This window comes from Manis pentadactyla, chromosome 1 (assembly GCF_030020395.1).
Source record: "Manis pentadactyla isolate mManPen7 chromosome 1, mManPen7.hap1, whole genome shotgun sequence".
In the NCBI taxonomy this organism is placed as follows: Eukaryota; Metazoa; Chordata; class Mammalia; order Pholidota; family Manidae; genus Manis; species Manis pentadactyla.
The window spans coordinates 157973209-157987827 of NC_080019.1; the positions used below are offsets into that span (position 1 = coordinate 157973209).

General features: G+C 37.9%; 1 protein-coding gene and 1 long non-coding RNA gene across 5 annotated transcripts in view; one reads left to right on the forward strand and one right to left on the reverse strand.

Annotated features, from left to right (window-relative positions):
- TMEM45A (transmembrane protein 45A) overlaps window positions 1–14619 on the forward strand; it is an 87183-nt gene that overhangs the window by 54554 nt on the left and 18010 nt on the right. Inside the window, exons 1-4 of one of the 4 annotated variants that reach the window (XM_036916512.2) lie at window positions 3416–3636; window positions 8239–8430; window positions 9723–9935; window positions 11259–11443. In XM_036916512.2, the coding sequence (XP_036772407.1) occupies window positions 8241–8430; window positions 9723–9935; window positions 11259–11443 (588 nt within the window). In that variant the 5' untranslated portion in view covers window positions 3416–3636; window positions 8239–8240. Of the gene's footprint in view, window positions 1–3414; window positions 3637–8238; window positions 8431–9722; window positions 9936–11258; window positions 11444–14619 lie in introns of those variants that run through there. The other 3 variants (XM_036916511.2, XM_057502135.1, XM_057502136.1) reach the window with 3 other exon arrangements.
- The window catches only part of LOC130683772 (uncharacterized), a 32167-nt gene that overhangs the window by 7804 nt on the left and 9744 nt on the right, over window positions 1–14619 (reverse strand). The window lies entirely within an intron of this gene.

Below are 14619 nucleotides of genomic sequence, written 5' to 3' on the forward strand. Positions count from 1 at the left end.
TGATTTTATAGATAAATGCATTTATTTAGGGATGTATCGGTTTGTGTATGCATTTGCTAGGTTGATGGGCATTTGGTGTTTCCAAGTTTGATAATTATAAATAAAACTGTTATGAGCATCCATGTGTAAACCTTTATGTGGACATAGTTTTAATTTCTCTTGGGTAAATATCTAGGAGTGGAATTGCCAGAATGCATGTGAGTGCATTTAACTTTATAAAAAGTGTGTGTTTTTGAATGGGGATGTACCATTTTGTGTTCCCACCTGCAGTATATAAGAGGTCCAGTTGGTCCACATCCTGGCCAATACTTGATACTGGCAGTCTTTTTAAATTTAGCCATTCTAGTGGATGTGTATTGATATTTGTTATTTTAATTAGCATTTCCCAAATGGCTAATGATGTTGGCCATTTTTTCCTGTGCTTCTTTGCTATTCACACATAAAAGTTTTAATTTTTGTTGTGATCAAATTTGTCAGTACTTTCCTTATTACTTTGTTTTTTGTTATCTTGTTTAAAAAATCCTTTCCTACCCCAAGGTTAGGGATATTTTCAAATATTTTCTGCTAAACAGTTTTAAATTTGATTTTCACAATTAGGTCTTTAATCCACCTGGAATTTAGTTTTAGTTTTGAATCTGATGTAAAGTCGGGATTCTAGTTTAGTTTTTATTTACAACTAGAGGCTCAATGGTGAAAAAAGCATTGTTTCCACTGGTTGGTAATTTGTATTGTCATTCCTGTCACTTAGCAACTTCTCATATGTATAAGGTACCAGTTGTCTTTTCTGTAGTCGCCTACTCTTATGGCGGGAGTAACTTCAACAACTCCTGTATGTTTGAGTTTATTTATGCTGTTCCTTATGTCTAGAATGTTCTTCCCTTTCAGCTCCATCTTTCCAAATCCTACTTTTTCTTCAAGGTCCAGATCAAACGGCCCTTACAGTCTTCCAGTATCCTGCCATACGTCTCTCTCCCTCCTCTGAATTAAATGAAGGGGCTAAACACCCCTCTAGTACTTTATTTCTTTCCATAAATCTTAGCTCTTTTCCTTAGTATCACAGATATGTGTTTTGTCTTCTTTGTCCTGCTAGACCTTAAACACTTATGAGTTGCTGTAGATAGAATAATGTCCTCCTACTCCCCAGTTCTATTCCTAGAACTTGTGAAAATATTGCTTTACAGGGCAAAAGGAATTTTGAAGAGGTAATTAATGTCCTTGAGATAAAGAGATTATTCTGGCACACCCAGTTTAATCACATGGGTCCTTAAAATTGGAGAACATCTGCCAGCTGAGTTACAGCAGCAGTAGAAAATGGATATACTTTTTCACCATGGAATCCTCAATAACTTGAAGCAGATTCTTAGATATATACAGAGTACTCAATCACTATTCTTTGACTTGAATTGTGAAGCAGCATAAAACTTGGAATTCTAGAATGATTTCTTTAGGTTCTTACCACATCACTGATAATCACCTCTCACATCTAGACCTTTGTTAAATGAAGTCATTGCAGACTACTCAGCCCAGCTTTCCTTTTTGTTGGCACTTCTGTGCACTCTGACTTGGACTACAATAGCGGTAAATAAATATTCAGGCTACGTGCAGAGCTTCACACCCTTTACATGTGCTGACAGCTCAATGGTAAAGAAGTTGCAGAAGGAGAAATCCTTTCCCTAAGTGTTTAACTTACATAAAGTTACCTAACGAAGAACTGTTTGATGGAAACATTCACAAACCTTTTGTAGTCCTTGCCTTTATCTAAGGAACAGTATGGGATTTGGAGTTAGACATACAAGGATCCTGGGACCCTGGCTCTGGTCTTTACTAGCCCTGACTCTGACTTAAATCTCTTAGAGTCTCAGTTTCCTCATACCTATGGTGGAAATAATAATACTTCCTTGAATTGTTTCAAAGGTAGAATAAACAGATGCACGAACAGGTATTAGCACATAGCAGATGTTCAATGAATGCTAGCTTCCTGTCCATCTCAGCCGCACCACTACTAACAGAAAGAGTCCAGGCTTCTATTTACTTTGTTCATTGCATGAAGGTGATGCAGCATAACATTTGTTCTTACTTTCTGTTTGTTGGTTTTATTTATTAAAACATAAATGTTTGGATTGCCTAACCCTGTCTTATATTTTCAGATATTGTCTCCAAATATTTTAGAGTTCTGTTTGTCATTCTGGATGTTTGGTTAAGAATAGCCCATGTGACATGGATGGTTTTAGTTATTTAAAGATTGAGATGGGTGTGGAATAAAAGGCAGGAACATATAAGAGAATAATTAAATAAAATAAAATCTTAATAATCTATGATAACATAAAATAAGTAGAATGGCAGCACTATAGAATGGTTATTGCCTTCTGACAGAACCAGGTTATGATTCTGGCTTCAGGAGCAGCTACTGAGCTGGCCTCAGGAGCAGCTATATGAAGCCTGAAATGAGCAAGCACATTAGAGTTTACAGCACTGATGGAAGCCACGTGGCCTATGGGGGTGGTGATAGGGAAGTCACACTTAAATCTCAGCGTCTTGGTGTTACTCTGCTTATCTCCACATACTCTAAACCTTTGGTGCTCAAAACTCGAGAACACATAAAAATCAGCTGTTAAGTATTTGTCAAAAATGCAGAGTCCTGGGCCTCCTTTGCTGATTGATTCAGTAGATCTGAAGTGGGGCCCAGGAACCTGCATGTAATTGACCCTCTCCAGCTGTTTCTGATACTGGTTGCGACCCAGTTCAGTGTTTCAGGGAGTCCCGGGCAAGAGCTCATCATCCATTGGTTATTTATTAAGTGGTAACAAGGTGCAAAGCATTACAGGGGTCATGGCCCTTGCTCACCATGGACTTAACATTGAGAGGGGAAATAAGACTTGTATATAGACAGGATAACAGCTTCTAGCTATGCAGGCTGGAGTCAAACTGTTGTTTCTTCCTTATTCCCATTTCACTTTGTGCAAGCCTCACATTGGTTTAGAATAATTTGTGTACTTGTCTATTATCAGATTGTGTATTCCTTAAGGACAACTGAGCTTCATTCATAAACTAAAGCAATTTTATTCCATTATCTTTCCTTATTTTTATAACTTTGGTTCTGGCCATGACTCCAACTCTAACATCTGTGGCAGTCTCCTGCTTGAGGCACTGTATGTTAGGAAATGTTTTTCTTCATAGGACTTACCAAACATGTTCTATGATGTTACAGCTGCTGTAACCATTCCCTTTACCTCTGTCCATTTTCATCACCTGGATGAGAGATAGCAACGATCACATATGCTCCGTTTACTTCAGTTCTTACTGAAGGTGGCACTTGATTGAGGCTAGTGGTCATGTGGGTGGTAGTAAAGTGTGAGTCTTATGGGGAATTACACAATGTTTGGACTGGAAGGTAGGATGTTGAAAAGGGTGTGGTCCCAGATTTACATTTATACAGGCATATTATGAAGGCTTATCTTCTGACTTCATTATGTTGGAAAGACATGAGAGAATATTGGTTTAGTCTCTAAGGAGGAAGAGTAGGCATTTTTGGATTTAGACCTGTCAGTATCTGCTTTTCCTTCCTGAGACCAGAACCATTATAAATTCTTCAGAGAAGAGAATTGAGTTGGACTTGGCATTGAGGAAATTGTAAAGGTAAGGATAATTTAATTAAGAAAACTCTTTCAAAGCAGTTGAAATCTGGTAGAGAAAGGGCTGGTACAGAATGAGGGAGAGTCAAAAAATGTAAAGCTACATATGCTTGCATACACTCTGCTTCAAGTGTTAATGCAAATAGTAAAGTGAAAATCAAGAAATAGCTCAAATAGGTTTAGTGTACTGGAATTTACAAATGTGGCTTGAAATATGGGTCACTTACTAAGATTTAGGAATATTTTATTTTGGTGATGGCTTAAGATGAAATTTTAATTCAAGATTTTCCTCATGGTATTTGTTTCATATTGAAGTTAGCTATTTAGTGGATTCCACCAAGAGAACTGTAGACCCTCTTTCTGTGGTGTATTTTGAATTCTGTCCTCTTTCTGTGCACAGGTCTGGTCTGTGGTTTATGTAGCTGGAACACTGGGAATTGACATGTAACACCTGATTTTGATCTTGGGATTTGCCTAATATTATCTCTAATTGCTTGAATTTAAACATATTTCCCTTTTGGGTGGTGAGTGAGTGTGTATGTATGTTGGGGACAATCAGAAAAAAGGGGCCAATAAAGGTAATCAGGAGATGTTTCATGTCTTTAGCCCAAAGGATGATGTTTAGTGTCAGGAGTAGAGAATTTTTTGGATAGAGGAGTAGTTTGAATTTTTAGGGTGAACTGCAGTTGGAAGCCAGTGATCAAATCTTACAAACCACTGTTTGAGACCTGGATGCATCACTTTTCCCATGAGATTACATGTAATGAGATTAGGCAGGGAGAATGTTGAGGAAGGACCTTTTTGTTTCCTATCTTGGTGATTTTTCCTGAGGTTCTTGCTAGCTGCCTAGTAAGTATGATCTGCTTTGTGGGTAGGAAAGCCCTGAGTTCTCTTTCTAAGGAGAATGTGTCTGGTCTTTGGATTTAGATCTAAATTGCAAATCTAGGCAATAGTAAATCTGGGAATGAAAGATAGATTTTTGGATAATGGTGTTCTAGGAGATGACAATGAAGTGTTGTTTGAGGATTTGAGCAGTTTTTTCTCTCCACAATGAACATGAAGACAAGTGAATGCCATTTTCATTGCCAGGAGCAATTGGGTCTTCTTGGTCCCTTAGCCAGACAAATATAGCAAGCCTCTTTGACTTCATTTTTCTTGGGTCTTTTAAACAGAGAACCATTGGGATTGTTCCAGATTAGAAAGCTAAAGATAGAGAGGTTTTACAACTCTGTAGGAAAAAGGCCTAATTTCTTTTCCCATCCTGACCACCTTATATCACTCTTCAAAAATCTTCATTTACTCACTATTGCCTCCCTATTACATGCCGATGACTGTGCTAAGATATATTGGTCTGCTCAGCCCTTGGGGCAGCAGGAACTTGTTAGCTAGGTCATGGAGATAGCTCAGGAGGATTATTTGGCCAAAGCTGCTCATTTAGGAAGAGCCCCAAGTTAAACTTTCATGTAATCTCCAATATAGTCAATATGTTTTGGAATATGTCTTGAAAGTATCTATTAGGTAAATTTAAACACTGAAAAGCAATGACAGTTTCTGTAACTCTGTTTTGTCATTTTCTTCCTCTTTAATATACCAGGAGCCTCAAAAACAAACAAACAAATGAAAACAAAATGGAGGGTGGTCCAGGAGCCTAACCTCTGAGGGACCCCAATTTCCTGCTACGCAGGCTCTCACAATACAGGGATGGACATAGAGGCTAATGAAGAGGACAGGCCTTCAACAACTAATCACACAGAGAGGCCATTAAAGTGAGAACTGGGTGCCTTGAGCAGATGTAAAAGGGGCCCTCTCCAGTCTGGGCTGTCAAGGAGAATTTCCTAGAGCAGGTGAAATAGAGGTGGGAGGGGACAGCAGCCAAATTTGGAGCAAGGGAGTATTGAAGTAAGGCAATATAGGCAATAGGTCTAGGTAAGAAGTTAGTTTTCAAGGGTATACGCAGACTCTAGATGATTTTCATACTTTGAGTCTGGGCAAGTGGGTGAATGGTGGTGTTGTTAAGCAAAATAGTTAACTGGGGGAACGATTGTTTTCTGGCAATGGGAGGGTGGATTAGGTGATATTTTGGTGTATACTGAGTATGAGTGGGCTTTGACACATCAGATCTGGAGATGCTTTATAAACAGATGATCTTGGTTGTAAGAAGGGCTTAGTTACTCTTGTTAATTTGGAACTTCATTGTGTATAAGTGTTATCCAGGTCCAATAGGGGAGTAGAAAGAATAGATCTATTGTCCCTGCTTTCAGGAAACTTATTTCTAATTGTAGTCAAGGAGCTGAACAACACAGAAGCTTCCAGTAACCCTCTAAGACAACAGCAAGAGAAATGTTATAAGTAGTGTATGAATAATTGCCAAGAGAATTATATAAATGTTTCTTGCTTTTCAGCAGCTAGTATCCAAGTAGGATTTCTCATCTGGTTTTACTTATTTACTTATTTATTACTTTGGTAGTCTGAGATGGGTTGAGGATAACATGAGCTTGTTTAATAGTATGATAAGAGTAACTTATTTTCTTTGGAATAGTAACTCATTTAAATTTTATGAGGTAAGTACTGTTATTTGTTCCATTTTACAGAAGAGGAAACTGAGGCTCTGAGAGGTTAAATAAATTGCCCAAAATCGTGTAGCTAGTAAATGTTAAGTTTGGGATTCAAATCTAGTCATCCTAAATCCACAGCCCCTTCTCCTCAGTTTTAAAAATATATATTCTTTTCACTAAATATTTAAGATATTCACTTTCATGTAAATTATTGGAAAACGGATTTGTTTTTTGTTTTGTGGCTGAAAAATTCATTTAATCATTCTCCTAATTTTAGACATATGTAGTACTTTTAATTTGGTGCCTGTATTTCCAGTTGTATCTTTAGGATAAATTCGCAGAAGTGGCGTTCCTGTACCAAGAAATATAAAACCTTTAAGACCCCTTAAAACATATCAAATTCTTTCCCAGAAAAGTTCAAGTAACTTGCAGCCTGGAGGTATTTTTCAATCCCACAGAGAAGTATTTTTCAATCCCATATGGTTGCCTAAGCCAAGACAAACAGGAGAACTCAGTTACACTGTGATAAAGATGGTGGTTAGGCTAATAAATTACAGAATATTAGAGAAGGAAGCAACTCCAGATATCATGGAGGCCACCTCCTTCTTTTATTAATTCTGAACTAAGGCTCAAAGAGGTTAAGGGGCATGCCCTAAACCATAGCACTAAGTAGAGTCAGAGTTAAAACAAGAACTTGTATTTAGCACTCTGTGATGTATTGAGTCAGAGTCTCTTGGATGATTTAGATAATTCAGGGGTGTGTTGAAATGTCCATCTGGGGTCTCAATTGGGTATTTAAGAGCCCTTTATTGTTTGAGTCAGCTTCACAGTTACCCCTGAAACTTAGCAGCTACGTTCGAGGGATGTGGAAATAACCCAGAGGGGTGTGCCCTGAACCCGCACAAGGAGATAAAGACCTCTTCTGAACGGCGGGAGCCCTAAAGTCTCCTGTCATGAATTTTTCTGCATTTGGCCCACTGTCAGATCCATAAGGACATTCTGAATTCTCTCTCTGTTATTCTGTTGATGGTACAATACGTTTGAACAAAGGGCTGCTCACGTAATTCAAGCTTGATTTTCTATATCACTGACCAAAAATGAGGATATTTCTGTTTATCTTTGCTCCATTATGTAGCAACAGTGTAAACAGAATTTACAATTTGATTTGGCTTGGATTCCATCTGGATAGGCTTGGTTAACTGTTCCAAGAACCTAGCAAAAATAAGTTGTTTTATTACAAAATATGAAGCAGGCTGGTTGGCCATCTTCTATGTTGTAGATATGCCATGCCAAGTTTGCCAAGGCAGAGCAAGAGAGAATTAAAGGAGTAACGTAGTCTCTTAACTAACTCAATTAAGTGACAACTCAGGAAGTGACTAACACCACAGTCCATTGGCCAGAACTAGAAACGTGGTTCTGATTCAGCTGGAGGAGAGGCTGGGAAAAGTGTGTGGGGAGCATACAGATACTGCATAAGCCGTAAGTTCTCTTCCACACATTGGATGCTTGATAGTTTGAAATTACCTAGTTAAAAAGCTCTGTAGGCATTTTCATGTCACTTCAGGTTTTAGACAGACAGGTAAAACATTCATATCATTCATATTACTTTCCTTCAAATATGCTTAAAGTGTAACTGTATGGGGGGAGCACATATTATTTTAAGAAATTGTTTTGAGCTGTTAAAAACAACACTTTTGCTTAACAGTTATGAGATTTAGGCAAGTCATTTAACTTCTCTAAACCTGTATCCCAATTAAAAATGGGCTAATAGTTCCTCATTTGTTGGTTTGTAGTAAACATTAGGTTAGAAACTGCATGTAAAAGACTTGAGAGTGTTTGGCACTCTACAAGGTAAGTGTTCAACAAATGTGAATGTTTCTTCTTGTTGGTGTTGTTTATATTGTAGTGGATATACTACCGTCGACAGTAATATTGGAGTCTCTGACTCTATGTGTCATTAGAAGATAGTGTACTTTCTGGGAACAAGCAGTGTTTTAGCTGAGGTCTGGAAATGAAATGTCTTCAGTTTCTGTATGTTCTTATCTTGGTAGATATGGGAAATTTCAGAGGTCACGCCCTCCCCGGGGCCTTCTTCATTATCATGGGTATTTGGTGGACTACAAAGTGTGTTCTGAAATATGCCTGCAAAAAGCACAAGCAGACTTCCTACCTTGGTGCCAAAGCGTTATTCTGTCGAATAGAAATTTTGGAGGGAATCATATTAGTTGGCATGGCTTTAACTGGTGAGTGAAACTTTTCTGTGTTTTTTTTCCTCTTTCTGGGTACTTTCAAATACAGAGAAAAGATTCACTATCAAATCAAGAAATTGCTAAAATGAATGTTTTATTCCAATATATTTCTAAACACATGTTCTAATTGTAATTTCTATCTGATGTAATTTGTTAGAAGGTGATGTTTCATGTTTATACAAAGGCCTATGCCTTCACGAGTTGGCCATAGTAATTAATGTGCCTGCCCACTCAGCATGAACTCTCTCTCTAGGATTAGTTGGAACTCTCTCTAGTCTCTGAAATATTTTTATATCAATTATTCTGATGCCTGAAAAAGTAAACTCTATCAGAAACCATTTTTCAAAATTATACCAACATTATCAAGTGATTATGGGAAAGCTTCAATAATAAATTGTTGCTGATACGCTGTACAGAAGGGTCAGGCTGAAGAAGGCCTTTCCTCAGGCACTCATCCTTATTGTGTGATTCCTAAATTGCAGAAGGAGATTAGGCTAGATGACTTCTAAGGCCTTTCCCTTGACAGTAAGGTTTTGTGAAGATGTTCTATGTTTTTGGAATTCTACTTGAGCTGCTCCTTTAGGAAAGGTAAAACTTTCTAATTTCCCTTTGGATTTTTACATGCTTTATTATGGCAATAGGTCTTTGTGATGGCCATCAAATTACAAGACAACTATTCCCAAAGAGAGGAATTTCCTTTCCACATTCTCTAGATTAACAAATAAAACAACATCTTTAAGAAGGTTTAACCATTTGTTTAACTGACTGGACCATATACTCTATCTGCCTATGCTTTCTCAGTTATCTGTAACTGAGGAAAAGCTGAACTTTAGAATTTTTATCCTGAACCAAGCCTAACTCCCTATTTCGTGGCAGCTACCCAAGGATGAAGTGTATAAGGACATAGTCAGCCTCTATAGGACATGCCACAAATCCAAATCCAAAATCATTGGGGAGTTACCTAGCCATTAGATTAAAATAGGAACTAAGATGATCAGCAGACCTGCTCATGGCACTGAGTCTACAGTCATCAGCTTTGAAGATCTGAAACTGCTGTTTGACTAAATTGGTTATCTTTGGCTACAAGGGATAATCTGAACTAGCATTTGGACCTCTAGATCAAGCCTGAAGCACCAGTGCCCAGCTGTTAGGGGAAATCCTGGAAAGAAGGATCAGTGTCCTAAAAGTACACTAGGTTAAGCAGCATGCTAATCCTCCTGCATCTTCCTGCTTTCCCAGTCAGGTTGTGGAGAGGATTTCTAAAACTGTGGTATGTTCCTCTACAGGCATGCTTGGGGAACAGTTTTTCCTTGGAGGGCCCCATCTGACCTTATATGACTATAAAGAGGGCCAGTGGATTGAACTCCTGAGATGGCATCATTTTACTATGTATTTTTTCTTTGGCCTGTTGGGTGTGACAAACATCTTATGTTTCACCGTCAGTTCACTTCCTGTCTCCTTAACCAAGTTAATGTTGTCTAATGCCTTATTTGTGGAGGGTAAGTACACACGAGTATTTTCCCATACTTTGCATTATTACTGAACGTTTTTCTAGCCCTGTACAATAATATTCTTTTAGTATCCTGGTGCAGCCTTGATAGATAGGACTGTCTGTTTGAGACATGCCCAGACATTCAGATGTCCTAGGCAGGATGCCAAAGATTTTCTCTCCCTACTGACTTGTTGAGTACAGCAGGACAAGCACAATCGTTCAGTGTGCTTTATTCACACTTCACATCAGTCTTAACCCCCTAACACAGTTATTTATCTCTGGGTTAACCTGGAGATTTATCATTGTTTCCATTTGTAACAAGTGAAACTGAGCTCAGAGTAGTAAAGCATGAATATCCTGAAATAAGGAGACCACTCGTGGTGGGGCAGCTTCCACCACCAACTAATGAGCCTTTTTCATACTGACATAGTGAAATTCCACCATCATATGATAGGGTCCAAGAGATCCAGTCACGTAAAAATATGAGGCCCTATTTTTGAGAGGTTAATGAAAAACTTTTTTTTGTTGGTCTCCCCATTACTTGTAGGGAAACACGGAAAACAAGTTTTGGATGATTTGTTTTTGTTTATTACACTTGTAAGGAATAGACTGACCATGAAACTAAACAAGCCCCAGATTACCAACAGGTAGTCATTTTCCTAACTGTCCACTTTGCCTCCCACACCTGAAGGTATAAGGTATGGGCTTTTGCTAACTGCTCTTTGAGAAAAAGGGCTAGATAAAAGACAGGCATCAGTGACCAAGAATGTGACTCTTACTGTCTCAGGGAGGTACTGCATTTTGAATGAACATCTTTTCCTCCTCCTAACCTAAGTGAAAGGGATGAAACTGAAGCTAGAATCTGTCCATGGGATTAAAAATGTAGTTAGGTACTTCTTGGGAGCTTCCACAGTATCTTATCATACCCATCAAAGTCCACTCTTAGGATTTATGTATATTTTTGCTTCCTCCAATGGACTGAATTCCTCAAGGTGGGGCTTTGTCTTATTCATTTGTGGATTCACCCTAACTCCTGGTCCTTTGCTGTTGTCATTCTTATTATTCATCCTTCTGCACAGAAGATGCTTTGAAATATAGTTAGTTGAACATGTCATGATGTTAGAGGAGAGAATAGATGTTGGAGAAAAGAAAAGGAATGTTAGATTTCAAAGAGATAGTGATGACTCCAAAAATGCTGGAGAATTCTGTTATTGTGGGAAGCTGTGGGCACCTGATATTTGGACAAATGAGTATGTGCAAAATTCTGTGGAGAGAGAGGGCATCCCTTGGTTTCACTGAAAAATCAAACTTTTTTTTCCCCCTCTATTAGCTTTTATCTTCTACAACCACACTCATGGCCGGGAAATGCTGGACATCTTTGTGCACCAACTGCTGGTCTTGGCAATCTTTTTGGCAGGCCTGATTGCCTTCATGGAACTCCTCATACGGACCAATATAACTGTGGAGCTTCTGCGGACAAGCTTTGTCTTCCTCCAAGGGAGTTGGTTCTGGCAGGTAAGTTGGGGCCTCCAGCTAATGTACCTGGTGTCTCCACCTATAATCTTCTCTCATTGTTTGGTGGGGCATTGTGCTCTAGAACCCAAAACTTCCTGCTGATGTGCTGCCTGTAGTTAGAATGTGGGCCTTTGAGAGGTGATGTTTCTTTGACTGGCCCAGTGGCCCTGGTGGGAGCATGGATAGAGTACTGGGGAACAAGTGGGGTGGGCACAGCTTCATCAAACACTGGAATATCCATCCGTTATGTAGGAACTCTGAGTTAGTGCTCTTAGATGGAAGCAGTTCCTGATACTAAAGCACCTTAAAGCCTAATGAGTAATAAGCTCAAGAAATATATGGAAAGGCGGGAAAGGAGGACACTATTATTTACTGAGAAATAACTATGTGTTGGGACTTTTACATACACATTGTTTCATTTTGTCCTTACAAAGACTTGGAAGTTAGATACTATTATCCCCAATTTATTGAAAAGGAAGACTCAGCAAGACCAAGTTACTTTTCATGCAATAATGGAACGAGGATTTAAATGTGGGTCTGTCTGGCCCCAAATTCCAGATTTTATCTGTCTTTCCATTTTACTCTGTCAACTCCCTGTCTTTGCTGTGTTGTTGAAAATATGTGTTCTAATCTGTGAACATGAATTTTCTAGAGACTGATATATCAGAATCCAGTATGCACGTATAGATGTAAAGGAAGTCTGGGATGAAAGGTGAATGTTGGTTAATCAGGGCAGGCTTCTTAAAAGAGTTTTTAGACACCAGAGAGCAGGGATTTGGGATGATGACATTATTGCAGGGAATTGCATTTCACATGAGTGATAAGAAAGCATTGGTAGGTGATGGTGAGAAAAACATCATGGTAAAAAAATATTATGGATAGGAGAGAAGTGATAGGTAAGCACATGGGGAAGGAGAAAGGCTGTTAGAGCAGAGATTAGTAAAGAGCATCTACATTAAAGGGTTGTTTGAAGGAAAAGTGATATAAAAAATGAATATTCTATAATATTGATAAAATGAATAATTGGTGAATACAACCAGTTGATATACTGAAGTTGTTTTGCTAGATTATTTATCATCTGTTGGAAACCTCAATGGAATGGTATGTAAAACACTATTATGCATTTTATATCTCTTGATTGGAATATTTTACCATGTGGATATATTACCTATTCCAAAATAAAAATAAATTTTTTAAATGTTTAAATAGGTAGTTTCTGGTTTAGATGACACTGAAATTTATGCTTCTGTGTATCTTCTCCGCTCCAAATACCAGACAATGACAGATAACCTATTAAAAATATGTATAAAATTAAAAAGAAACTAAAAGAATAAAAATGATGTGACAGCCTAGAAGTTGGAAATACCTCGCTACACTTAAACAACACAAACAAAAATAGAGCAAGCTACCTTGTGGCCCAGACACAAAACAGAACTGCGCGGCAGAAGGACTGGGCTGCAGGCCTTTGGCCTCCACGTCTAGAGTAGACGTGAAGGTTGGTTGTTTGGCTCCACTGAAACTACAAGAAAATGAAAGGATTCTTCTTAAGGTTAGGGATGAAGCCGCACTGTTGGAACTCTGTAATTGTGTTATTTATATATTCTGTCTGATAGAGATCTGTCACAGTTTTATATTAGAGTTATGGATTTGTCAATTTCTCCTTATTTTCAGTTTCTGTTTTAATGTTATGAGGCTGTATTCTGCTTCTTTTTCTAGTTTTTTGAGCTGAATGCCCACTATCATCAATCTTTCTTGTTTTTAAAAAAATGTACTTAAGGCTATAAATATCCCTCTACATACTATTATAGCTACCTCCCATAAGATTTGATGTTTGGTAGTTTTCACTGTTGGGCAATTCTGAATGCTGCATTTCCCACATGCTTTCCTCTTTAATTTATGAGTTATTTAGAAGTCATTTTTAAGTTTCCAGAAATATTCTTTTTTTATAATTCATTTTCAATCTAATTATTTTATAGTTAGAGAATATGTTCTCTTTGAAATGAGATAATACTTCCTTTGGGATATACCCCAATGTCAGTGGTAATATGTGTTCCACGTATTTGAAAAGAAAAAGTATTCTGTCTTTGTTGAGTTCAGGACTTTTAAAAAAATCGAAGTATAGTTGATATGCAATCTTATATTGGTTTCAAGTATAGAACACAGTGGTTCAGCAGTTACCCATATTATGAAATCTTCACTACTACTAGTGCAGTTACTGTCAACATAGGAAGATGCTACGGAATCACTGGCTGTATTCTCCATGCTGTACTGCTATCCCCATGACCAGCTTATATTGTGATTGAGAATTTTTGTGCCTTTTCATTCCCCTCACCCCTGACCTGCCCACCCCAGCCCATCCCCCATGGTAACCACCAGTCACTTCTCAGAGTCTACTGTTACTTTGTTCATTTTGTTTTGTTTTGTTTTTAGATTCCACAAAGTTAAATCACATGGTATTTACCTTTATTCACCTGGCTTATTTCACTTAGCATAATACTCTCTAGGTCCATCCATGTTGTTGCAAATGGTGGGATTACTTTCTTTTTACAGCTGAATAACTTTCCATTGTGTTTATATACCAGTTTTTCTTTATCAATTCATCTATTAATGGACACTTTGGTTGCTTCCATATTTTGGCTATTGTAAATAATGTGGCAATAAACATAGGGGTACATATATCTTTTCAAATCAGGGATTGTTTTCTTCAGGTAAATTCCTAGGAGTGGAATTACTGGCTTGTATGATATTTCTGTTTTTAGTTTTTTGAGGCACCTCTTTACTGCTTTCCACAGTGGCTACACCAATTAACATTACTACCAATAGTTCCCTTTTTTCCACATCCTCACCAATACTTGTTATTTCTTGTCTTTTGGATAGGGGCTATTCTAACTGGTGTGAGGTGATAACTCATTGTGGTTTTGATTTGCATTTTCCTGAATTATTAACAATATGGAGCATCTTTTCATGTGCCTGTTGGCCATCTGTATTTCTTCTTTGGAGAAATGTCTGTTCAGGTCCTCCACCCATTTTTTAATTGGGTTATTTGTGTTTTTGGCATTAAATTATATTAGTTCTTTGTATTTTTTGGATGTTAACCCCTTATTGATAATTCATTTATGAATATATTCTCTCATACAGTAGGTTGCCTTTTTGTTCTGTTGATGTTGTTCTTTGTT